This window comes from Pezoporus occidentalis, unplaced genomic scaffold (genome assembly GCF_034315485.1).
Source record: "Pezoporus occidentalis ecotype Australia unplaced genomic scaffold, CSIRO_AGI_Poc_V1 ctg127, whole genome shotgun sequence".
Taxonomy (NCBI): Eukaryota; Metazoa; Chordata; class Aves; order Psittaciformes; family Psittacidae; genus Pezoporus; species Pezoporus occidentalis.
In genome coordinates this window covers 379,953-403,728 of record NW_026913071.1, presented here as the reverse complement: position 1 = coordinate 403,728, position 23,776 = coordinate 379,953, and the positions used below count along the sequence as shown (strand labels likewise).

Below are 23,776 nucleotides of genomic sequence, written 5' to 3'. Positions count from 1 at the left end.
CGCCCCAAGACTACAGCTCCCAGCATGCGCTGGGGCCCCGTAGGCAGTCTGACCACGGGGTCGCCGCGCAATGCATGCCGGGAGCTGTAGTTCTGCCTGCCACAGCAGCGCGCGTGCGCAGAGGGAGCCGCCATGCCGGAGGTGAAGGCTGCGTTCCAAGAGGTGCTGCCCAAGCAAGGTACGTGCAGCGGCCGGGAGGGTCCCCGCAGCCGGCCCGGCCCCGGCGCTCACCCCCAGCCCTTCTCTCCCCTCGCAGGGCAGCTGTCGGTGGAGGACACGGCCTCCATGGTGCTGTGCAAGCCCAAGGTGCTGCCGCTCAAGTCGGTGTCGCTGGAGAAGCTGGAGGCGCTGCAGCGGGCAGCGCTGGAGGCAGCGGCGCGGCAGGCTGAGCAGGCACCGCAGCCTCAGCCCCAGCCGTAGCCCAGGCCCCAGGGAGGGGGCCGGTGCCCTGAGGTGTCCGTGACTCGGAGGTACGCGCTTGTAACGGAGCTCGCGGATTAAAGGCTGGCCCAGAGTGAGGGGTGCTGCTGGAGCGGGGAGGCGGCGACCCGTGCCCCGGCGTTCCTCCTGTGGAAGCTTCACTTACCGCTTTCTGGGCTCGCCAGCTCCGACGGGCATCATAGCCCCGGCAGGCGCAGCGCTACGCCCGGGCGGATAAGGTGGGGAGGGAGGGCCGTTACACCACCCCATGGCTCCGGTAATGGCTTACTGGGCTGGCTCGGGAGCGGCGGCACTCGTCTCTCCGGCCCTGCCACGGCAGGTCCCGGTGTTGCTGAGCACCCGGAGTCGTGGCACCAACGTGAAAACATGTACGGGAGCAGGAGGGGCTCTGCGCTGCCGATGTAAAGTCTTCCTTGGCTCGGTCTTGTTCTTGAGCAGAGGCTGGGCAGAGGCACGTTGGCAATACACACACACCAGAGCATCTCTGCTGCACCAGCCTGACTTCTCCTCCCCAGCCACTTTTCTCAACAACATACTTGGTAAATACTTTCCATGAGTTGAATTAGTTGGTGCTCTGCTGCAGGTTGTCATTGTCATAGAAAAGGGCACAGTTAGATGCACAGCTCACTTGCACACACTTCAGAATGTACAGTTACACTTGTTCCGTTTTGAAAATCAAAGGAGGCAGGAAAAACAGCATCACAAAAAATATTTTTAATATGTTTTACCAGAACTTTTCACTTTTCCAGTTACATAGAAAAAAAAAAAAAAGACAAGTTTGGTACACAGGGGCTAAAACCAACCAGTGTTCTCCCCTGGAACAGATGCATTCTCTTATGACCCAACTCCATTTTCTTGGGCTCTTTAAAACAAAGAAACAGCTTTTTTTTTTCTCCCAAAGCACAGTATTTCTTCAGCAGCAATGGAAATGGGATCACAGCAGCTTAACTTGACCCTTCTATAAAGCTTTGTATAAACAGTGATTTTATGGTGACAACACTGTCCTTGAAAGAGCGAGCTGCAGTCAGACATGGATGCAGATGTGGAATGATTAGGTCATACACATATGGCACTTGAAACGATAGCTTATTGGAAGGCACCACCACAGCAGTGGCCAGTTGTTCTACCAGATGCCCAAAGAAAGAAATTCTTTTCTTTCTGAAATTTATAAAACTATTGAGGAAAAGAAAAAGATTGTACCCAAAACATGTGCTTTTAAAAAAATATGAACTGTGCTAAGCAACTCTTAAATTTGGTACATTATATATGTGTATACATATATACATACACACACCAGAAAAGCATGCGTGTTTGCATATATATATATATAGATACCTATTTCCCTTTCAACATTTAAGGCTTCAGGAGCTGGTTCTCACATTCAGTAGCTCTCCAGCTTAAGACGACCTCCGTCTCCTTCACTCACAAAACGCTTTCTGCCCCTGCAAGAAAAGAGAAAGTATGATTTTAGTTCACAGTAGTATCGCTGCTTTGTTCTTATCACAATTATCTAAGAATCTTCTCTTGGTCATAGAATAACAGAATGGTTTGGATTGGAAAGGACCTTAAGATCATCCAGTTCCAACCCACCTGCTATGGGCAGGGATGCCTCACACTAGACCATGTCACCCAAGGCTCTATCCAACCTGGCCTTAAACACTGCCAGGGATGGAGCATTCACAGCTTCCTTGAGCAACCCATTCCAGTGCCTCACCACCCTCACAGTAAAGAACTTCTTCCTTATATCTAACCTGAACTTCCCCTGTTTCAGTTTGAACTCAGTTCCCCTTATCCTATCACTACAGTCCCTGATGAAGGCCATCAAATGGAAGACTTGCTCATCCAGCAGTATTACCTAACATTCCTAATCACCGATAAATTACTTAAAATCCATCTGAATCTTGCAGCCAGGTTTATTTGCGAGAAGCTTGTCAAAAATTTCTATTGTCAAGTACTTTCTACTTTGCTCAGCTTTGAATGTTGACACTTGCAAAAGATGCCAAGTTTGAAAGTCTGGGAATGTTGTTTCTACCCCAAACTGAAGTACATAAGCAAGAAATGTCATCCCGCCCCAGTGTATTACTGGTAACTGAAATACAATGAAGCTTTTGTTGCAGTGCTTTCAACCCTCCCACAACCCAAACCTGCAAAACATTCAGTACCAAAATACTCATAAACTCAATTTTCAGCCTGAAGTCCACAAACAGGCTGGTTTGGGTAAAGACACCAACATTTCAAAATCTGAAGTTACCTCAAACTGTCAGGATAGTTTAACAAGCCCAACAAAACATCCAAATAGGAAAATATCTAATAAATAGTATTCCTGATGCATAAAGTTTTGAGTAATAGATTTAACGTCGTATTTTAAAATTTGCATGTATTCCCCACATGAAATGAAACTCAGAAGGGCTATGTGACCAGTAAGGAGGGAACAGAATACTGATCAGTTACACTTCAAACAGCATTATTTATACTACAGATAAGAAAACAACAACCCAGAAGCACTGTGCAAACCACAGGAGAGACAGGAAGGCATCAGATTGTACAGCTTTTTCCAGATTAAGCGTTCTATACCTTTGACATAAACATTATTAATGGTCTTGTCTTAAAACTATTCATGCCGTTTGGTGAGTTTAAACCAATTTTTAATTATTTCCTTTCCCCACTATAGCTCACAGTTTTTCACTGTCAACAACATGGATCGTTGTGACACCTGAAGCTTCCATCTCAGTACTGCACTGATCCCTACCAAGCAGATCAGCAGAACAGAGAAGAAGCAGGCCTTCATTCCCTGGAGAGCACACAGGCCTGCAACAGACTCATTGGAGGCTTATTTTCTTCAACTACTTATCCCATAACATCTTAATAAACTTTTTACCAGTCCAGCCCTCTGGGTCTCTGTCTGCCATAGTTTCCAGTATCAATCTGTAATACTTTGATCATAAAATCCTGCTTTCTGTTACCTGCAGTGGGGACAAAAAGCAGTGCTTTCACCCATCTACAGTAAAACAAGTACCTTGAAGGACAGAGGTCTCTTAGTGGTTTGGGGATTATTCCAGCCTGAAAGCATTCCTCTACAAACCGCTCAAGCACAGAATAGGAGTGTGGCACATCCAGGTTGATATCTGGGATTTCACAGTAAACTCGTTCATAGCCCTGCAATGTAAGAATTCAGATAATCACCTGGTTCTTCCAGGATTTGATTACACAAATACCCTTTGGCACTCTCAGGATTTATTTTTCAGTATAGGTCCATGGACAGTTTCAAGAAGCCTAAATCAGAGCAGCTGCAAGTCAGTGGAATACCATGATACTGCACAGCCACCTATGTACATAAAACCACCAGCTGAACTTTTATTGTCTTTACAAGTCAGAAATCCAAGACAGTACAGAATGGGTATGCTAGCCTGGCCCGGCCACTGTTGCATGAGTAGTAATATAAGGAAGAAGACTTCACTTTTCTTCCATGTAAATAAAGACAATGTGGCCACAAATTTCCACCACCACAGTTTATGCAGTGAGGGAAACACTGGTGACAACCAGAGCTGATTTTATCACTTCCCCCAGCAGTGTGGCTGGGTAAATTCTCACACAAGCCTGCGTGGTACCTGGTTTGCTCTGGGACAGGACTGCTGTCCTGTATTCATACCTAGAATTCCAAGTGTGTGTGTGTGTATATATACACACACACACACACACACACACACTTCTGACGTAATTAAGTGGGTCCTCACTGAACTACTGTAATTATGAAGAACTGCTGGATAAAAGGGAAAATTGTATTTAAGCATTTTACTACAAAATACTATGGCATGTAAAATTACTTGTTATAACCATTTAATTGCATAAAAACACTTGAAAAATCTTTGACTGAAGATTCCAAGATTCTGTACCTCACAGTTCTACAGAGAACTGCTGCTTGGAATTCAGTTCTAATTTTTCCAGTACAGGGCAAGTATTGTACATGTATCAATGACAGATTATTTCTGTGGTATACAGAACAACCATGGAGAAGTTAAAAGTGGCAGTCAACCACAAACCGTACTTTAAAGAAGGTAAAAGCGATACAAAATTTTGGAAGACCTTACCCAAAATTCCCTAAACGCTATACTTACTCTTTTCATTTGGTCCACAGTAATGACAGAAGATTTCCAGAGAGATTTCAGCAAATCCAGTATCATTTTAAATGTCTTTTCCCCAGTTGACTCCAAAACCATTACAATGGCCTAAAACAAACAATACAACTGTTAACTAAAAAGAAAAGAGTGGTTCACGTACATGTCGTGTACAGCATACAAGGTGCAAAAAGTAGTGAGTATGTTGCTATGTTTTCTGGGGAGACAAGCCCAGCTGTTCCACACACACACAATTTCAGTGTATTATTATTTGAAAAGAAAAACTGATGAAAAGTGATTCGGATAAAGATAAAAGGCATGAAAAACCAGAAAGAACTAAAAAGAAGAGCACTGCCTTTCTGGCTCTGCACTGAGAGATCCATGACTATACCCATATGGCTGCTGCAGTACAGATGGCAATTAATTCTATGAAATTAATTTTGTATCTATGATTCTTTTTTGTCTCTGTGATTTTAAAGAACTTTTAAATTTACAGATCTGCACAACCCCCATCAACTAAAAAGATTCTGGGTTTCTATTGCGAAGGAATTTTCTAAAACAAGTCAATGTACTGAAAAAAAGAAAATAAAATTGTAGGTTGTGGGTGTTCAGTTTTCCTGGTAAACAACCATCTCCTAATTTGGCAGATAAAAGAGTACAAATGGGAACATCTCCCAGATATAGCAAAGATCTTTCTCTCTTATGGTCTCATTCTGAAATATCTTGGAGCTTTTACAAATGTTCTAGATGGAACAATCCCACCCTAAAAAGGCAGCTCTGCACCTTAACATGAGCAGGTGAATACCCAGTTATCCAAAAATAAAAGGAAACAGACACCAAAACAATGGGGGGTTTTGCTGCTTCTCCTCAGCAGAAAATAAACTGATCTCTTCTTTTTTTAGGAATCTGTAATAATCTGAATTCAACTATTTACCCAACAAATAATTTTGGATGTTCCCAGAGTCAGCAGCAGCTTAATTGTTGCACAATGTGCACAACAAACACATACACAAACCATTAACTTTACATTAAACTATTTAGTTATTCAAATAACATCAGAACAAGCAACCTGAGCTTCAGATTCCAGTTAGAATATTTGCATCCCCAAATCCAAACAAAACCAAACCTGTTCATATTACAGACAATTAAGGAGACTCTGATTTCTCCTTACTTCATATACAAGTTCATGGTGAAAATGGGGTACTTCCAGTTCCTGAAGGCAACGTTCAGCTTCCAATACATCTCCAGAAAGCAGATACTCTTTCAGCAGCATATCAATCTATTGGATTTTAAAACAAACATAACAACAAACACTAATTAGATGTAAAAGCTGTCAACTGTTCTGATAATCTATAACCAGCCCAGCAGCAGGTCAGTGCCTGAAACTTGCTGCTAGTGTTTTTATAAGTGTGATTAAATTCCGATGTTAATTGAGACATTATCAACAACCTGAAACACGGTGTAAGCAAAATACCTATCCATAGTGTTAATACAGACATAGAAAGCAATGTTTGTGGTGCTTGTAAGATGCATGTCACCATAAAAGGTTAATATGGGAGCAACTAAGTTTATCTTTTCCCCTGAACTCCTCCTCCTACCATCTGTTATGCTCACAACCCAGAAACTGTAACACAAACTTTTCCTTTAAACCTGCCTATTTCATAGCATGGATCTCTAAACATTCCTGTTTCTTCCTCTCTCTTTTTCATTTATTACTGTGCTTTTAATCCATGATGCCAAATAATAATAATAGTCTATCAAGTTTATCCAGTTTCATCCTGGCTCTTCTAATTATTTCACCATTTTATATTAAAAGCCCTTAAAAAGACAAGTGCTTAAAAGTTTTGCTTAAAGCAGAAATAAATGTATACCTGCAATTGTACTAGCGTGTTCCCACCCTTATGAACATTACAAAATCAACTTAATAGCCTGCATCAGGTTTTAAAAACTACTTTATATAAATAAATTACAATTCTTAAAAAAAAAAAAAAACACAACAAAAAAAACCAACCCAAACCCAACACTCAAGACATCATTTTGCTACAGGATATGCTTAATGTCTTCATTCCAAACAAGAGAGGCTTAGACAGACAGCAAATTCCAGAAAGAAGAGTTTTGTAGAAGCAGTTACCTCTTTAACCAGGTGTTTCACAGACTGCTGCCCACCTCCTGACCCCCATACGCTGTCTATACGCTTTCCACCCTTGGTCATGCTCAGCAACACAGTAGCTCGGTCCAGTGCAGCTCTAGAAAGCAAAGTTAGTTTGAAAAAGTTATTGCAGAGCTTCATTAAAAGGCATCTCTAACCTCCTCCACTGCCATTCCAGTTTGGGCAAAGTGACCAGATCCCTGGTAAGGAGTCAGGGTTAGCAAATCCACAGGAACATCTGGATCAAGCAGCCAGCAAGCCATCTCCCCACATTCTGTCACCTTTTTGGTTATACCATGCTGCGGTCAGGAAACAATTCCGTGATAGCAACACATCTAAATCATCAATATAGAAACTGAAGCATCCTCACAAGAACTTAGTATTTTCTTATTCAGAGGTGGATTGTATCCAGGCTCCTCCAAGAATGCAGCTTGGCATGTGTGTCTCAAAAGAGGTTCGAGATGCCTGTCTACTGAAATACTATTTTCTCTTTGGGTCTAAAGAATTATGAAACCTTGACAATTTAAGCCAAAACAGTACTTCAGAAGGCAAGTATGTAGTTGCAAAGAGACAGCATGAACTAGGGAAGCCTGCCAGTTCGTTGAGAAAAGAATGAAAAAGGTGGAAAAAAAAAGAAGTTTCAGATCCAGTTAAGCACTATCCAGCTAATGAAGGGACAGTTATCCCAATCCCCATACTGGGAGCTGGCCAGTAACAGTAACACTATTCAGCAAGATTTAATGAGCAGAAAAGACCGGCCAAGAAACAGCAAAGGCAGCAAAGCATCCCAAGGGGGGCAGCATTCAGGCTATGGTCCTTCAAAGTGCAGGAGACACTTGTAGAACTGGCAATTTCCAACCCTTGAACCCTCAAGTTAGGCAGCTAAGCATTTCCATTCCTTACAGAAGTAACCAACCATAGCCATTGCAAATGGCACTTCCAGAAGCTAAAAGAGTTCAACAACTTTATATCAAGCTTGAAACATACATTTATTGGGGGGGGGGGGCCAAATAATAAACCATGACTAGTTATTAAAATGTTCCTTTTTGCCAGAGACTGCTCCCTAAGCTTCTCACCCTGACACGGAAAACAATTACATGGAAAACAATTATACTTCTTGAAAAAATAAATAAAGCATTACAGAGAATGTCTGGGAAAGCACTGCATGTGCTTCAAACCTTTATAAGGCAAAACAGTTAATCCCTTGTGTATTTTCACAACATATTTACAGCAGCTGTCCTGATGCTATATTTACTCATTAATCACATTAAAGCTTCTTCTACAGACAAAACCTTTTATAATCACTTCTTGTTTCAGCTCTTATTTTTCCACCCTCAAACATGAGCTGGACAACAAGCCTAACAAACTGAACTCAAACGTATTCACACATATTTGAGGTACTTTCAGTATTTCTCCTCTGACCAAAGTCACTCTAGATTTTGGTGTTGTTCTTGTTGCAGACTTTGTGGGTTTCTTTTTTTAAGTTTTAAAATAAGAAGTCATAGCAAGTGACTTCATTTATCCTGAAGTCCTAAATTCCTGATCAGCATCTCTGGTATTTGGAATAGAAAACTGTAGCTATATAGAAAGCAAGAAAGTTACCGAGCTTGGATGCAATCCACAGTGCCTTTGTAGCCATCTATGTAGGTACTGCTTAGAATCCCATCTCCAACAGCTCTAGCAATAAACTGGCCCACCAACTGCAACACAACAGAAGCAGTTTTAATTAGATGTTGAATTTCAAAGCAGTTCTAAGTAGACAATTATAACATGCTTGGGTTTCAGATTTTATTTAAGTAAACCATCTCAAAGTAAAAGCTCAGCCTGAGAAATTAGCAAGGGATTATAAACAGTACAAAAATCCATAGGTATTATTCAAACTAGAGACTGTTTCAGTGCTCTTGATTAATTTTAACAAGATTTTAGAAGAAAAAGCTTTTGAGTACAAGCATAAAACTTTATAAATGTACCTGTGGTGCCCTGGGAGAATCCAACACCAATTCAGGTAGTTCTTTAAGCAATCTATCAAATGACTTTTCCACATCAGTTTTGCTTACTACTGTCCCACAAAGGTCGGAGATAAGCTTGGATGTCATTTCCCTGTGGCTAGCCTTCCCCTCTAATGCCAGGGAGACAGCCAGCACTGGCACACTGTATTTCATTTCACCAAGATTTAAATCCTTCAGCATCTCCTAAATAAGATTTGAAAAGCACAGATGATTAATATATTATATAAACTTCTAAATACAAGCATCTAAATATCTATGTATATTATGTATTTACATATATGCTTCTGCTCATGTAATTAATATAACTACCGAGGTATTCTTACTGCACGTTTCTTGCCAACATCTCTATACACTCGTTTACAGCTAACAGAGTAAAGCAGTTAGCAGCTAGATAAAGAAAGAAAAAGGCACTGCACATACCGAAACTTCATTAGTATCTCCATGTTCAAAATACTCCTGTATGATTGGTGTCAAAGTTTTTTCAAATGCTCTTTCATCCAGAGGTAAAACTACAGTTTCATAGACACAGTTCTCCTATTTTAAAAGACAACAAAAGCACATAGCCCTCTTGTAAGCAGTACTGTCTCTTCAAAATGTACCTTCTAAATTCTTAATGCTTTATTAGCCTTGGTAGTCAGTATTCTGACAAAAAACATCAGATTATGCCTCTACCATTAGAGTCTGGAAGATGATGGCTAAATGTCATGCTTCTTATGTTCTGAATATACTGTTAGCTGAACTCAACTGAAAGGCTGAATTTGCTGTTAAACAATGGTAAACACTCCAAACTCTGTTCCTAGGATCCTGCTGACACCACATGAACACAGAGATCAAGTGCTTACGTACCAAAGGGAGAACAACAGAAACTCCTGTCCCAGCCCAGCACAAGACTGAGCTGTCAGCACCTTTCCCTGCAAGAGGCACTCCAGTCCCTGACAGCAAGCCTGCCTGTGTTCCCTCTTCCCTAGTGACTGTGTGACCAGACAGGCGATAGCATGTACAATTCAGAGAAAAGGCATTTTCAGAATATTTGTGAGCAAAGACATTCCCTAAGGGGAAAAAAGAATCACACAGCAACTGCCTCCTGTACGACCTGGTCCTGCAGAGTTCTAGCATGAGCAGATTTCCCTGCTGTAATTCAGTTCTCTACTCCTCACAGACTACAGAAGTAACACTTACAGCAATACTACAGATCACAGAAATCTGAACAAAGAAGCTTTCCAACTAGTGCTTATTGGAAAGAAGCTTCCCATGATCAAGAAGTATAGCTTAAGTCCAAAAGCCTATCCTTCCATCACATCAGTCTCTGTTTACACAACCTTAAAAAAGCTGAGCATACAGAAGTTCAATGGAATACTGATTCTTCATTAAACTTTCTTTTAAGGACTCACCAGCTTCATTTCTCATAGCTATCTCTGTTAATGTACAGCACTGAACTGTAGGGGAAAAAAATAGTACTGGAAGTTTCTGACATTCTCACACACCACCCTCTCAGCAGCTATGGCTACAGCAAACAGCCTCTCCTCAAAGGACACCACCATTGCTCTGTTTACATTACAGAGAATTTACTCATGGTCTGACAATTGTATTGACCTTAGATACTTCAGTAACCTGTGTTGGTAATCAGTGTTTCCTCTGTGACTTCATGTTATAAAGCACCCTTTGCCCAATGAGCTTTACTTCCCTCCCCTCCTTCTGCCCCCAATAATCACTGTAAGGTACAATCTTCCAAAACATACCCTAAATAAATACCTGTAAACAAAATATCCAGGCTATCAACTTTGCACCAGTTTGAACTGTTTATACCAAGTAGATACAAAACATTGGGACGGTTGGGAATATAAGGGAGAGAAAAAAAATCTACAAACGATACTTCCCCCTACTAAACCCCTGACTTGACTCACTCTGTGTCACATTTTTAATGTAGTGCTGTACTCTATTGCAAACAGGCACCGCAACATACACCTCTTTGAGAACCAAAGTGAAAACAACACCTAGGGAAAGGCTGCTGGCTAACCAGGCACAAAAAGAGGGTTTGGGGGGTAAGATTTGTGACTATTACACCATGACACTTCTACACCAGCTGTCTTTAACTAGACATAATCCACTCCTGAACATAAAACAGGCATCTAGTACAGCAAGGGTGACATGCATATAACTCACAAGGTCAAACTGCCATTAACATGTGAGCAACTGAAATCAATAAAGGAAATAAAAAACAACCCTGCAAAGAAATTATTTGCCTACCTGGTCATCATCATAATTAGGATCCTTAATATCTACTTCTTCCACATCATACACTTGACCTGGTGTTCCCCAAACTCCTTTACCACCTGCTCCACCTGGCAAAACATGTGACAGTAAGCAAGGACCACCAGCTTACAAAGAATACTTCTGAGTTCAACCCAACTTTCTCTCACTTAAGAGTGATGTATATACACTGAAAAGTGTGCTTTTATCACATGTTCCCACTTCAGCAACCACTTTCCAGTATGATACTAGAAGCAGTATAAAACTGCACGAGAACTGCTAAAGGCTGAACTCTGTACCTTGAAATATAACCATGCTTTAAGGCTGCATTAATAGCCCTGTGAACCACCAACAGTTCAAGTTTGCATATTAAATTTGTGAAGAGAGAAGTTAATGGATGATACACATGCCAAATTTTCTGATAAAAATGTCACCTATTATTGGCTTCTATCACCACCTACTATCTAACATAAAGAACCAAACACCTGCACAGAGACTGTGGGTTATGAAAATGATTCCCAGTAGAAAAATAATACTATGTTTAGGACAGAATCTTTATCATGCTACTCTCTTTGCTAAGCTACACCAACCTTTCTTTGGTAGACCTCTTCCCTTTCCAGACCGGGATCTCCTGTCCAGGAGTTTCCCCTTTGGGCTCGTTGGTGCAGCTCCAACCTTCAGCGTCTCTCCATTGTCACTAACAGAGTCTCCTCTCCCAGAATCTCTGGAAGAATTCTTCCTCAAGCGTCTCTTTGCTTTAGCATTTATTTTGGCCTCAGTAATTGAAGTTGCAGGAATCCAATTTCCATTGATTTCAGTCTTTCGTTCCTCAGACCCACCATTTTCTTCATCACCGGAAAATGGAGCATCACTTAGATTCTCAAGTTCTTAAAAAGGAGACAGAGAAAAAATCTGATATAAACAGTATTATGTTAGAATACCAAAACATGCTACATTTAAAATGGATTACAATATTAAACAGAGCTCTTATTTCCAACAGCATTAAGGCAAATAATGTTAACTTTGAAGTATGTCTGCACATCACAGTCATAAGGAGTTCCTTATTCCCCCACATAAACCATCCACAATCTAAAGAGAACATATGTCAAGAGTTGGAAAGCAAATGAAGAAACCATTTATAAACAGGTAAACCACAGAAAACCCCACCCTTGTTAAACAAAAACTATCAGAAGTCCTCAGGGCAGAAGCTCCAAGTACCTAATTCTCACTTCACCCACTCAGCTTGATTTAGACACAAACAAAACTGCCAATACAGTAAGTTCTGTAAGAAGTCAGTAATGTTAACAGACTATAGTCAATACCGTGAAATTCATCTCCTAAATCATCAACCAACATCCTCCCCACTGAGGGAATTTCAAATACAGTTCAATAGCTGGTAAAGCAGTAATTTAGACTTACAGGAATACAAACCCATCACTATTTTTATTTTTTTGTGTTTAAAGTTATAAAAGAAAAAAGCTGTTTAATCCAAAGGCTAGGGAGTTCAGTAACAAAGACTCAGAGAATAAAGTCTTTTGAAACTCTACTCTGCTCTCCTGAGACCTCACTCGGAGAACTGTGTACAGTTCTGGTGTCCTCAACATAAAAAGGACATGGAACTGTCAGAACAAGTCCAGAGAAGGGCCACGAGGATGATCAGGGGACTGAAGCACCTCCTGTATGAAGACGGGCTGAGAAAATTGGGGCTGTTCAGCCTGGAGAAGAGAAGGCTGCATGGAGACCTCATAGCAGCCTTCCAGTATCTGAAGGGGGCTTATAAGGATGCTGGGGAGGGACTCTTCATTAGGGACTGTAGTGACAGGACAAGGGGTAACAGGTTCAAACTTAAACAGAAGTTTAGACTGGATATAAGGAAGAAGTTCTTTAATGTGAGGGTGGTGAGGCACTGGAATGGGTTGCCCAAGGAAGCTGTGAATGCTCCATCTCTGGCGGCGTTCAAGGCCAGGCTGGACAGAGCCTTGGGTGACGTGGTTTAGTGGGAGGTGGCCCTGCCTGTGGCAAGGGAGCTGGAACTGGATGATCTTAAGGTCCTTTCAAACCCTAACTATTCTATGATTCTATGAAAGAGTGTGATCTCCCTTCTCTATGGATTGCCCCTCACTGTAGCTTCTATCAAGATTGTTTCTAAAATGGCCATGGTTTGCTTCCTAGTGCAATCATATAATAGGTTTGTTTCATATAGAGTAGCTCTGTTCAATACCCAACAAAACACTCTCTCACAACTTGAGGAACTTGCAGTTGTCTCAGAGCACTGGAAAGTGCAACCATTTCACTCTTTCAGGAAGTTAATGCACATTTAAAATTTGGATCTAAAGTCTTTTGTTTCACAAAGGTAGGATGTCCCCCACCTGAGCCATGTGATTCAGTAGAATGTCTTACTGACTGCATTATAAGCAAAAGTCTTCGTAAGCTCTTCTTACCCTTCTTAACACATCAAGATAGAAAAACACCCCTGGAGAACTATTTACTTCCCAGTTAGTACCCTGGCTGTTCTTGAAATTTGTAAAACACACAAAGGGCACAGCCTCAGCTCTGTTACACAGCCCTTCTTTTCTTGAGGATTCAGTGGAGCCTCAAAATACAAACTACAGCCCCAAACCTAGGAAGTGCTGTGATGAGGCACACAGAGAAAGCTGCTTTTCCAGCTGTGCCAAGCCTGCTTTACAGAAAAGCTGACTGTCATAAACCCAGAATATGAAGAGCATTTTGAATTTGTATTTTAACTTAGCTAAATGTATTACTTCACCATGCCAATACATTCTCATTAGCAATGTTCAGTTGGCAACACTTCTCAGAAGTGTTTTTTCATCCAAAACAGGTTCATGAAGAATTGTTTTGAAAGCAAAGTGCACTAATAAAACATTTCCAACCTCAAAGTATGTACCTATATCAAAGGGGATAGTACAGTACAAAATGAAGAAATTTTGATGCAACTGCCTCCTTCCTGATCAAAGAAGCAACATTTAGATATTAGTGTTCACAGATGTGAATGCTATAGCTGAACAATAATGCAGCCATTCCAGTTTAAGCTTCATTTTTCCACTCATTACTCCCACAAAAGCATTCCTTTTACGCTTGTAGCAAGCTAAAAAAGAAAAGCATGTACCACGTCCAGGAAAAGATTCGCCACAACAGGCTTTCTCAGTTTGTCTAACATTCTAATAAAACAATGAGAGATTTCCATAAAGCTAGCAGAGAGGGTGAAAAAAAAAAAGGCAAAGCCAAACAGGTTTCCTTCCTCTCATTCCCTGGGGAGATGCCATCAACACACTCAGAAAAATGAATTTAAGTTCTTCTTCATGTCCACTCTCCCATGATTTTTTCCAGTTTAGACCTGCCATCTGGCCCTCCAGGAACTACACTTCTCAGTGAGCACTTACTTCCCAGTTTCTAAACAAAATGGCCAGCCATTAACACAAGCCAGTCCTGAATGTGGTGACCCTTACAAGGGGAGGCTACAGTCCAACCTCCTTACACAATCCTGACCTCAGGTTCAAAGACTAAAGGAAATCCTACACAGGAAACATCCAGCCCCTAAGACTTCGTATTTCTCACTGCATTACTAAACTAGTTTTTAATATAACACTATTGCTTCCAGCTGCAACCTCTTTCTTCATAGTAATATAAACAACTGGCCCTCCACCATTAGTAACCTCACTGGGCTGAGAAAGAATAGGTTAAACAGATGTGGTAGCATAAAAAGTACATTAAAAATGATGCAGATCTTCTTTCTCCTTCATATACACATACATAAGCAATAACAGAGTCCTATGAAGACTTTGCTTACTATCTATCAAAAATTACCCAAATTTCTCTTATTACCCTGATACCTCGCAGGCATACTTAAAACCCATGCTCTTCTGGTGTCACCTAACTAACAAAGCATCCAGCAAGTACCTACCTACACACTGATTTCATTTGACCAAATTAGGTCAGTTTAGATATCTAGCAGTTTCCCCAACTACAATCCAACTATAACTCTATAATGCTGAAAAGCAATAGATCTTCTACATTAAGCTAATTAAGGTTCAAAATAAGAGGTCAGATGGAGCATGTGGCCTCTTCAACTGCATTACATACCATTTTAACATATATATGGTTCCCCCCCCCAAAAAAAAAAAAAAAAGCCTTTAAAAGCTACAAAACCTCTTAGGTACAAGAAGGTCAGTGCAGATCATCACAACCCTTGGAAGACACAGAAAAGCACATGAAACTCTATTAACTTGACTAAACATCATAAAAGGCATCTGCAGTATGCACGAGCTAGTCAATTTCAGTTCAATCTTTTAACACATACTCAGTACATTTTCCCATGGCAGCCCACTTCCAGTTCAAGCCTCTCATCATTTATTTTCTCTAACTTTAAACTTAATAGCTACGTAAAAGCAGAATTTGTACCTTTCAAATGTACCTACACGTCTTACTTTTGAGTTTATTCTTTTCTTCACGCTAGGACTACATGAAGTCAGATGATAAGGAGTCCATAGTCACTATTATTTATTAAGAAATGTTAACTTCATGATTTTAGCAGTTTTTGAAATCAATGTAATCAAGCAGGATACTCTGGTATATAACCGAATTCTGCAAATTTCTGGTGAAGATTTTTTAACAAGCACTGTTAAAACATTAAGAGGTAATAAATTCTTTCTACAGAGAACTCTTCAGGTCAGCAATTTTAAGTAAAAAAAATCTGAAAATATTACTTACCTGTGGGGGTGGTAGTAATGTAGTCCTTTTCTAGTTCCATAGCTGCTTAACAGAACTGACTGTGAAATGTAAAGTCTTCAATGCTTTTCTTCCAAGGCCTAAAGAGAAACAGAGAAGCTTAGGGGAAGAAAAGCACTAGACCACATATTATAGTAAAAAGCTGCAAAGGCTTCATTCACAAAATAAAAAAAAACAACAAACCAACCTGGTTTTGGATTGTAAGTTACAATTAACTATTAGCAACCATTAAAAATTTCCTAGTAAGGCAAATGGTGCAACATGAGACAGAACTACCCTCAAACACACCTATCTAAGCCTAGATGTCCTAGCAGCTGTCAGTTCTGTTGCTTATAAAGGAGCCACCAGGAGAAAAGCCCTCTGTATGCAGCTTTTTTTCGTTGATAAAAGCCATCTCTATCAACTTAGACTGTTCTATTCTGCAAAGTGATAATCTATATGAGCATACAGTATCAGTGTTACAATTACATCCACAACAGAAATGTTCTTCACATGAACTATACTGATAAAATGGCACAAATTTATCAAGTTCATACCAGCCCTTAGAACACAAACATTCCTCCCTCAAGGACACAGTCTTTAAACTTTACTGTATGTGTACATACAGCTGCCAAACTTTCACATCTTGCTTCTGCAACACCCTTCAAACACTCCTCACAACCACCATTCAATCTGCAAGGGATAAAGTTCAACACTTCTGTCACTCTCTCCCTCCTCCTAGCAGCTACTAATCTACAAACTACCCCATGTCATTATGAAGAGATGGCATCATCCATCTTTCTTTCATGTACACAAAAAATTAAGCAGCCCCAGAATTCCCCATACACTTTCTCACCTGCAAGACTTTCACAGATCACTTTGTAGTCCTGTGAATATTACAGGCATTTGTCTGCCCTGTAGGAATGCAGTGGCTCTTTTTTGCTCCCTTTTTTCTCCCCCTTTTTTGCCCTTTGCTGACCTGAAGACAGTTTACCATTTGTGACACCAAGTAACAGTGCTCCCTTCCCCTCCTCTTCCCTTGTTTTCCTCTGGTATGGCCACTTGCCTACCACAGACCCATTAACTGCAAATGATTCATCACAGACCGTTGGCAATAAAAAACCTCATCTAGGGCACAGTACCAAGCTGTCACGACCGTGTATTTCATAACAGCAACCCAAACAGTTAACAGCTTTGTGTAATAACAAGTCCTCCCTTGCACCACAACACTACTTTTTAATAAACATTTTCCTGAGTTACCTCAACCGATCATTCAGGAGTTCTCAAGTGGTCCCAGTCACCGTTGGTTGAGAGATTTTGTTTTCCTGTATGGATCTCAGTCTAATCTGAGCAAACTACCTTGTAAGAACAGTTTTATTCTTTGTAGTGGAATGTTCCATCAGTTGTCCACCTCTTTGAAAAAGAAGACAAAGGACAAAAACCTGTATTAAATAACAATCATGATTTCATCATTTGCAATCAAGACCTAAATTTAAAGTGGAGAAATACTTCTTCCATATAAGATCCCAGTTGAAATTCTCAGCCTATGGCAACGTAGTAAGTAACACCACAACTTTCATATGCTGTCTTTTTGACACTCAGCACCCTGTTTCGTTTGTGACGAGGATGATGGAATAACTGGGCTTTACAATTCATTTTGTCATACTGATCAGGAGAGACACTCTCAATTTAGCAACGGAGCCTCTCATTAACTCAAGCCAACAGGTCTGCTGGGGCTTCAGGATGCTATTTATTACTATAGCAAAACCACCATCACTTCATATTTTTCATAGTTATGACAGTTACAACCCTGAACCACCAATCAACTACAGAACACAATTTGAAAACATGCATTAAAAACATCAGAATAAATAGCCCCAAAATTTCATGTCAAAAGAAATAACACAGGAACAAAATGGACAGAATTCAAGTGCCTACAACATAAGAATGCTGCAAGAGACTACGATTAAGCACTGATACAAACAGCACTTCTAAAACAGTTCAGGAGACTAGGGTTATTTCCTGAATCTCTGAAAAGCACTAATAAAATATACTCAGCTGTGCTCACCACCACTGCACATACTAAGCAATTCTACCACAGCAGGTAAACAGCAGCAAATTAATATTTAAGAACAAAACACACTGCAGAAGAAAGCTTCCAAAACTTATCAAGACCATACACCCATACAAAACACCCCTGAGGAACTTTCACACAGCCTACACCATTTTTCTCATCTCCTCAACATTAAGCAACCCTCCTCCCATCACCAACGCTTTAGAGACCTGCAAACACGGGCTGTTCTGAGGCCACAGCAAGTATAACCAGGTAAGACTGAGCTACCCGTACAAAACCCGTGCCGCTGGAAGAAATCGATGGCGGAGCAACTCCGGCCCTTAAGAGAGGGCGTGACTGAGAGCCAAGGCCGAAGGGAGCACAGGGCCCTACCGCTGAACACCCGCAGGGCAGCACAGGCCCGACGCGCGCCCACCACGCCCGGCTGCTGCCTGAAAGCACCCGCACCTCACGGAACGCGCCCGCAGCAACACTGACACCGACGCGGGGGCTCGATGAGCGGCTGCCACGGCCGAAGAGCGCGGGGCGGGGGTCAGTGAAGAGGAGCGGCCCCCTCAACGGCGGCACCCACGACCTGGCCACCCCCGCCACGCACCCCGCAGGGAAGAGGAGGAGGACGCAGGGCCGGGCCGGGCCGCGTCCCCTCAGAGGCCGCCCGCTGAGGCCGTTACCGGCGGTCCTCGCTCCCGCGGCACGGCACGGCCCCGCCCCCCTCCGCGGCCGCGCGCACACCCTTGCCTGCTTGTTGTTGTTTTCTTCCTCCCCCCCCCAGCGACACGGCCGCCAGCGCCGCCGCCGATTGGCTGGTTCCCGCCTGCCGCCGCAGCCAATCGGCAGGCGGGGATGGCGGTGGGAGGGGGACGGGAGGGCGGTCAGCCCTCAGGAAAAGGAGTGAGGGGAGAGAGGGCGAAACCATCGCGGGCGTGTCGGGGGGGGGGGAGAGGGGGGGAGCCGGAAGGAGCCATTCGTGCAGGGAGGGGAGCAGGGGGCCGCGGCCTGTGAGGAGAGTGGCAGTTGTGCCTCGTTCACCGGGGGGATGCTGCCCCTTGGTGCGGGAGGGAGCATGAGACAAGCGGCGAAGCTTGGCTCCTTCCTCCTCCGGCCCTGTGGCCCCTTGGTACCTGCTGGTTGAAATGAAGCTGCTTTACGCTGCGTAGATGGGTGAGGAATTGTCTCTGGGGCTGTCCCGCACGCACCGGACCCGCACCTAACATTGCCCTGTACAACATTACCCCCGTCCGCCCACAAAAGTGTGCCTGGTCATCATATCCTGACTTCTTAACCTTCAGGAGGATCAGCAGTGTCAGTTAGCAACGCCCTTGACCGGCTTTAGGCCAGATCTGACACGATGAACGCCAGGATGTGGGAGAACTGTGAGGGGATGTCTGGGTGTTTGCAGTGACAGACCTGAGGAAACCCTGACAGCTCTGCTTGCCTCCTCAACATCGTGTCCTCCTCCGTTAAGAAGAAATCTATTTTCTGCACCAAAACCATCATAGGAATAATGTGCTACCTCTTCTTTGTGTTGCTAACATGGGGATCTTTTACTCTCTCTTCACACAAGACCCCCCTGTATTCTCTTCATTGGGTGTCATTTGGGCAGGAGGACTGGGAAACACTGCAACTGGCCCACAGTTGGCAAACAGGATACCTGCTGCCCGGCGATCCAAATAATGGGCTGCAGCCACCTTACACACTGCTGGAACTCAAACCCAGTGCAGATTCAGCTAAACCAGCCATACCCACCTACAACCTTCCAAACTTTCTGCCTTAGTTTAGTTTACATTGACCCTGTTTATTCTATATGAACTGCCTGAGGCCAGACACCTAATTAGAGACAAGAGTCTCTCATGTATTTTGCCTCCATTCACAGTTTCTCCTAAAAACTCAGCTAACCCTTTGTTTCTCTCTGTAATTTTTCACTCTGGAGAGCCCAAGCAAAAGCAGTCCAGTGATATGAGCAAAGCAAATACAGATCCCTTTTGCTTTAGTACTTTTGCACTGCAGAGTATTTCAACTGCCAACAAGAGAATCCTCCTCAGTCAATAGATGATGGCTTGAATTTTATAGTACTTTTACATATTTTTCCAGTACAATTTACTCCAAATCAGTGTACTTTTGACTGAAATAAGAGCCGAACTTTCCTTGTATAAGAGCCTCTGATTTAATTTACTGGCCCAGTTCTCCATAAGTTGTCAAAACTTGGTTTCAGAATTAAACCAACAGTGATCTGTTAAAAGAATGTGTAGCACAATTGCTGTATTTTTAATGATAATTACTTTCCCCATCAGGCAAAAGACAGAAAGAAAACCTTTCTTGTTCATGAAGACACTAAGTTGCAGACATTTTCAAGTCAGGACACTTCAGCATGCTCACACAGGACTTCTTTCATATGCAACCTAGAGGCAGCCTCAAAAGATGTTGTTTCCCCATCAATCAAAAAGTAATATCTCATTTGTTCTATGCACCTCCATTGCATGTACCAAGCAAACAGATCATGGGATCCAGCTTCCCTTGCAAGCCAGAAAAAGGGCTTTACAAATGTTTTTCAGTGAAGGGGAAATAGGTGGCAGAGAAACTGAAACAAAACTAACCAGAACCTGCACCAGAGAAGATGCCACAAAATACCAAATCAGTGCATCATGCCAGTTATACATTTTAAAGCACCCTGGAAAACTGCTAGAGGATTTTCTGGTAAAATTTAGGACTGGATCACTTCCAAGAGGCCCAAAAGCTGGGTCAGTGATCAAAAGAAGATTAAAACCCCTGAACCATCCAGCATACTTCCAGATAAGAAAATGATGTGGTTTTCCTTTCTTCTGCTGAATTTCTTTATTAGCAGCTGGGTTATTAATCACTGAAAATCTAGTCTAGATTTGACTGTGCATATTATCTGATCTGTAATACACTGTGACCTGAAAAGGGTCTGATGTGCATGACAGATTTTTTGTATTTTTCCATTGTTATCAACCAGTCTGCTCAAAGATATCACCTCTTTTTGCCTTTCTAACCTCAAAACCACCTGCAATATTATAAAGACAGCTGATCATATGCTGATCTCTGAGCTGTAGAGCCCTGCTTCCTCTCTCCCAGCCTCCCTACCCCAGCCATATTAATAGCAAACATACCACCAAAATCCTCATAAAAACAAAAGAGCAGATTTTCTCCTCACATAGAAAAAGAAACCACCCTCTTTTGACCATTTCTGGCCAATTTGCAGCTTGAGACAACCCATGCGGGCTGTGCAGCTCAGCATCCTCTCCGCAGCACCTGCATCCCGGGTTTACCTGCACCCAGGACCTCCTCCGCTCCAACCTGTGCCAAGGGGGACCCGCCAGCAGCTCCCACCCTTAACGCCGCCAGTCACCTGGAGCAGAATGCTTGCACCGAGGCGAGCAGGTCACTTTCTAGCTGCCTTCCTTCCTTAGAGCCTGCTGGGTTGTTTTCAAACTCTCCCCTCCCTTTCTCACATGCTGGCCAAGCCCTCTTGTAACACCCAGGGGAGGAATCCATTGGCTGAAGTTCCCCAAAACACGTGGAGCAGCCCTTCCCCCTATCCAATCTCTAGTTCACAATAGACACAGGGTGTCTCCAGGCTGCCCTGGACAGTTTGCTGCTGGCCTTTGCTTTTCATCAAGGTTTATCTGAGCTGCAGCTGCCATGACTCACACAGGTCCCTGACCTCCGGCACCGAAGAGAGCAGAGAAGAGCAGAGAGAAATGGTGTTAGGTTAGAAACATCACAGATCATTCTCATTGCGCTCCCCTGGCTGTGGGTTTCTCAAAGTTTTACTTTCTGTTTTAAATATTTTCGATAGGCAGCATCTGTGCTCCTGACACCTCAGCAGTGCTGTTTGATTACAGTCGAGTCTGTTACTGTGCCACTTGGAATATAAATTGCCACACATAATGCACACGGCAAAAAATATATCGTATCTGTTAAATCAATCTGCTCTGTTCAGTTGCCTGTCTCTTGGCCTTCTGCTTTCTCTTCCTTCAGCCTACTTTTATTTTTGCATCTTCTGCAAAGGTGCCTTCATAAAATGAACTGCAAGCACAGCAATCCCATTCTTCAGGAGGCAGCGTCAGCCCCAGGTTGAAAGGATAGTAAATCATGCCTTTGCTGTTTTTTAATGCTCAGTAATTAGAGTTGCTTTTGAACATCCTCCTGCAGCTCCATCCATGAGCTGGGAACAAGACTGTGCTGCAGACCTGTGTGTGCAGTGCCTGTCAAGACTGGGAACCCTTTGGAGGGGTGGAAGGGGGTCACCATACGGTTGCCTGAACATGGAGACTGAAGTGTCACCCACTGTGATGGCTTTGGATAGCACTTTCCCAAACCGCAGCTTGCCTGTCTTTGTTGTGGCTTTCCAGGACTTGCCCCTCACATTGCACAAAAAGCCTTCCCTCTTCACATTTCTGAGTACACCCTTCTGGCAGAAGTGTTAGAATTGGGTTTGCTCTGTAAAACTGTTCCAGGCATGTCTCCTCTGTGCTGCAGTTGTCATCTGTTCATTCTTGCCTTAACAAAAGGCAACCACGCATCTGAAAAGAAGCTTTACTGGAAAGGGCTGAACTTGTGAAATGTGCAGAAAAATGGGAGTGCTTGATTTAAGAGATCCAGACAGTGAGTTCATTTAAGAGCTAACAACCAGAAACATGAAATACCGCCTTTACCTCAGAATAATTGTCCTTTTTTACTGGTTCACTGTGGGAGAAAATCCTAGGGAACCGTTTATTAAAGCAAGGTGTGTTATTGCCTTGTAATTATTATTTGACAAGCTGAGGTCTTGTGATTAATAAATCATGTGCCTGCTTTTTGTGTGTGTATAATCACATGCTCCATATTTATATTGACAGGGCTACAGAATAGTTACCTTTGTGTATAGGACTGGCAGAAACTTCTGTGCTACCAATCTCCTATCATCACAGGCACTGTGGGATATAATCCTTTTTGTAAACTTACTTACCAAGTTCCGTCCTCAAAGTGATTTAATATTTTTGCATGCATGCCTGCAATGGGGAGGCTATTCCAGAACCACTGGCAGAAGCTTAGTAATGACCTATCCAGAGTTTCTGATGTCTCTTTTTGATCATTTATTCTGTATCAGCACTGGCCTTCCACACTATCAGCTCTTCCCTCTCTTTTCCTGGGAGTATTAATGCAGAGAAATACTCCCTCTCTCAGCATTCTCTTTGCAAAATGAAGCGAGATAGATAGCTTTTCCTGAAGCACACCCCAGCCTTTGCTGCAGCCTGGGCTGCACCTCTCCTGCTGTGTCCCAGGACTACATTTCTTGCTTCATGTTTCCACTGTGTTGGCAAGTCAGTTATTTGGTGGTCGAAGTGTGAGTTGTCAACTAGCTTGTAGAAAAGGGTTCAGTCATTTGTGCCTATGACCACCACTTTCTGCTGCTGACTACTTTTCTCTGTATAATATCTCAAGCTTCCTTTGTCTTGAGGTTGCTTCATATTTTCTGTCATCAGCAATTTCACCAGTTCCCCACTAACATAAGTGCCAAGCTCATTTACAAAAGCACTTTACTAGATCTCCACGAGTGATGTTTAATACGTCCCTGGTAAGTGCCCTCCAGCCTGACAGCCGTCTGCTGCTCTCACAGCAGATCTTTATGGGGTTTAAGCCTTGTGCTAAATCACTTCTCCCTTTTCTTAAGACTTTTCCACATGGCACCATATGAAATGTGCAATTCAAGTCTAGATAGGAGAGATCCACCCCATTTCCTTCACTAAGCAAATGGCTTGCAGCTTGCCTTACCCAAGAAAGATAAATGGGTTTGATAAACCCATTTAATCTCATGCCATTTACCTCCCTCTCTTTTGCTAGCCTTTGCTTCACCATTTTTTCTGAAGCTTTCCATATACTATTAAGCTGAAACCTTCATGCCTGTTCTTGTCCCAATCAGTTCACTTCTGTACAGGTTCACTGTGCTTCTGTCCCTGACTGAGGGACCTGTTAAAGACATCAGGCCAGTTCTTCCAGAGCTCTGGCATGC

At 42.6% G+C, this 23,776-nt stretch overlaps 2 protein-coding genes and 1 long non-coding RNA gene across 11 annotated transcripts; 2 read left to right on the top strand and 1 right to left on the bottom strand.

The window, feature by feature from the left end:
* The first annotated feature begins 19 nt into the window (after window positions 1-19).
* BBIP1 (BBSome interacting protein 1) lies at window positions 20-3,304 on the top strand. 2 transcript variants are annotated; one of them, XM_062607837.1, is made up of 3 exons: window positions 20-178; window positions 257-470; window positions 3,113-3,304. In XM_062607837.1, exons 1-2 carry the CDS (start codon window positions 133-135, stop codon window positions 418-420), a joined length of 210 nt encoding a protein of 69 aa, XP_062463821.1. In that variant the 5' UTR covers window positions 20-132; the 3' UTR covers window positions 421-470; window positions 3,113-3,304. The 2 variants fall into 2 exon arrangements, with proteins under 2 accessions (XP_062463821.1, XP_062463822.1); XM_062607838.1 differs by lacking the exon at window positions 3,113-3,304 and adding an exon at window positions 2,921-3,084.
* On the bottom strand, window positions 1,141-21,240 carry PDCD4 (programmed cell death 4). 8 transcript variants are annotated; one of them, XM_062607835.1, is made up of 14 exons: window positions 21,131-21,240; window positions 16,950-17,102; window positions 15,693-15,790; window positions 11,555-11,851; window positions 10,962-11,056; window positions 9,135-9,248; window positions 8,676-8,897; window positions 8,308-8,405; window positions 6,688-6,802; window positions 5,728-5,835; window positions 4,557-4,667; window positions 3,458-3,597; window positions 1,777-1,883; window positions 1,141-1,445 (listed from the first exon to the last, which is right to left on the bottom strand). In XM_062607835.1, exons 3-13 carry the CDS (start codon window positions 15,730-15,732, stop codon window positions 1,823-1,825), a joined length of 1,401 nt encoding a protein of 466 aa, XP_062463819.1. In that variant the 5' UTR covers window positions 15,733-15,790; window positions 16,950-17,102; window positions 21,131-21,240; the 3' UTR covers window positions 1,141-1,445; window positions 1,777-1,822. The 8 variants fall into 8 exon arrangements, with proteins under 8 accessions (XP_062463819.1, XP_062463820.1, XP_062463813.1 ...); XM_062607836.1 differs by having other exon boundaries at window positions 1,821-1,883; XM_062607829.1 differs by having other exon boundaries at window positions 1,141-1,883.
* On the top strand, window positions 18,490-22,580 carry LOC134158165 (uncharacterized). Its single transcript, XR_009962621.1, has 2 exons — window positions 18,490-18,612; window positions 20,055-22,580. It is a non-coding gene; the product is annotated as an uncharacterized LOC134158165 (long non-coding RNA).
* The last annotated feature ends 1,196 nt before the right edge of the window (window positions 22,581-23,776 follow it).

Coding starts and splice junctions, on each gene's coding strand:
- BBIP1 (XM_062607837.1), top strand. CDS start 133: ATGCCGGAGGTGAAGGCTGCGTTCCAAGAGGTGCTGCCCAAGCAAG. Junction 179..256: donor AGAGGTGCTGCCCAAGCAAG/GTACGTGCAGCG, acceptor CTCCCCTCGCAG/GGCAGCTGTCGGTGGAGGAC.
- PDCD4 (XM_062607829.1), bottom strand. CDS start 15,732: ATGGAACTAGAAAAGGACTACATTACTACCACCCCCACAG. Junction 9,249..10,961: donor CTAATTATGATGATGACCAG/GTAGGCAAATAA, acceptor CTTTTAAAATAG/GAGAACTGTGTCTATGAAAC. Junction 8,898..9,134: donor GAGATACTAATGAAGTTTCG/GTATGTGCAGTG, acceptor AATCTTATTTAG/GAGATGCTGAAGGATTTAAA.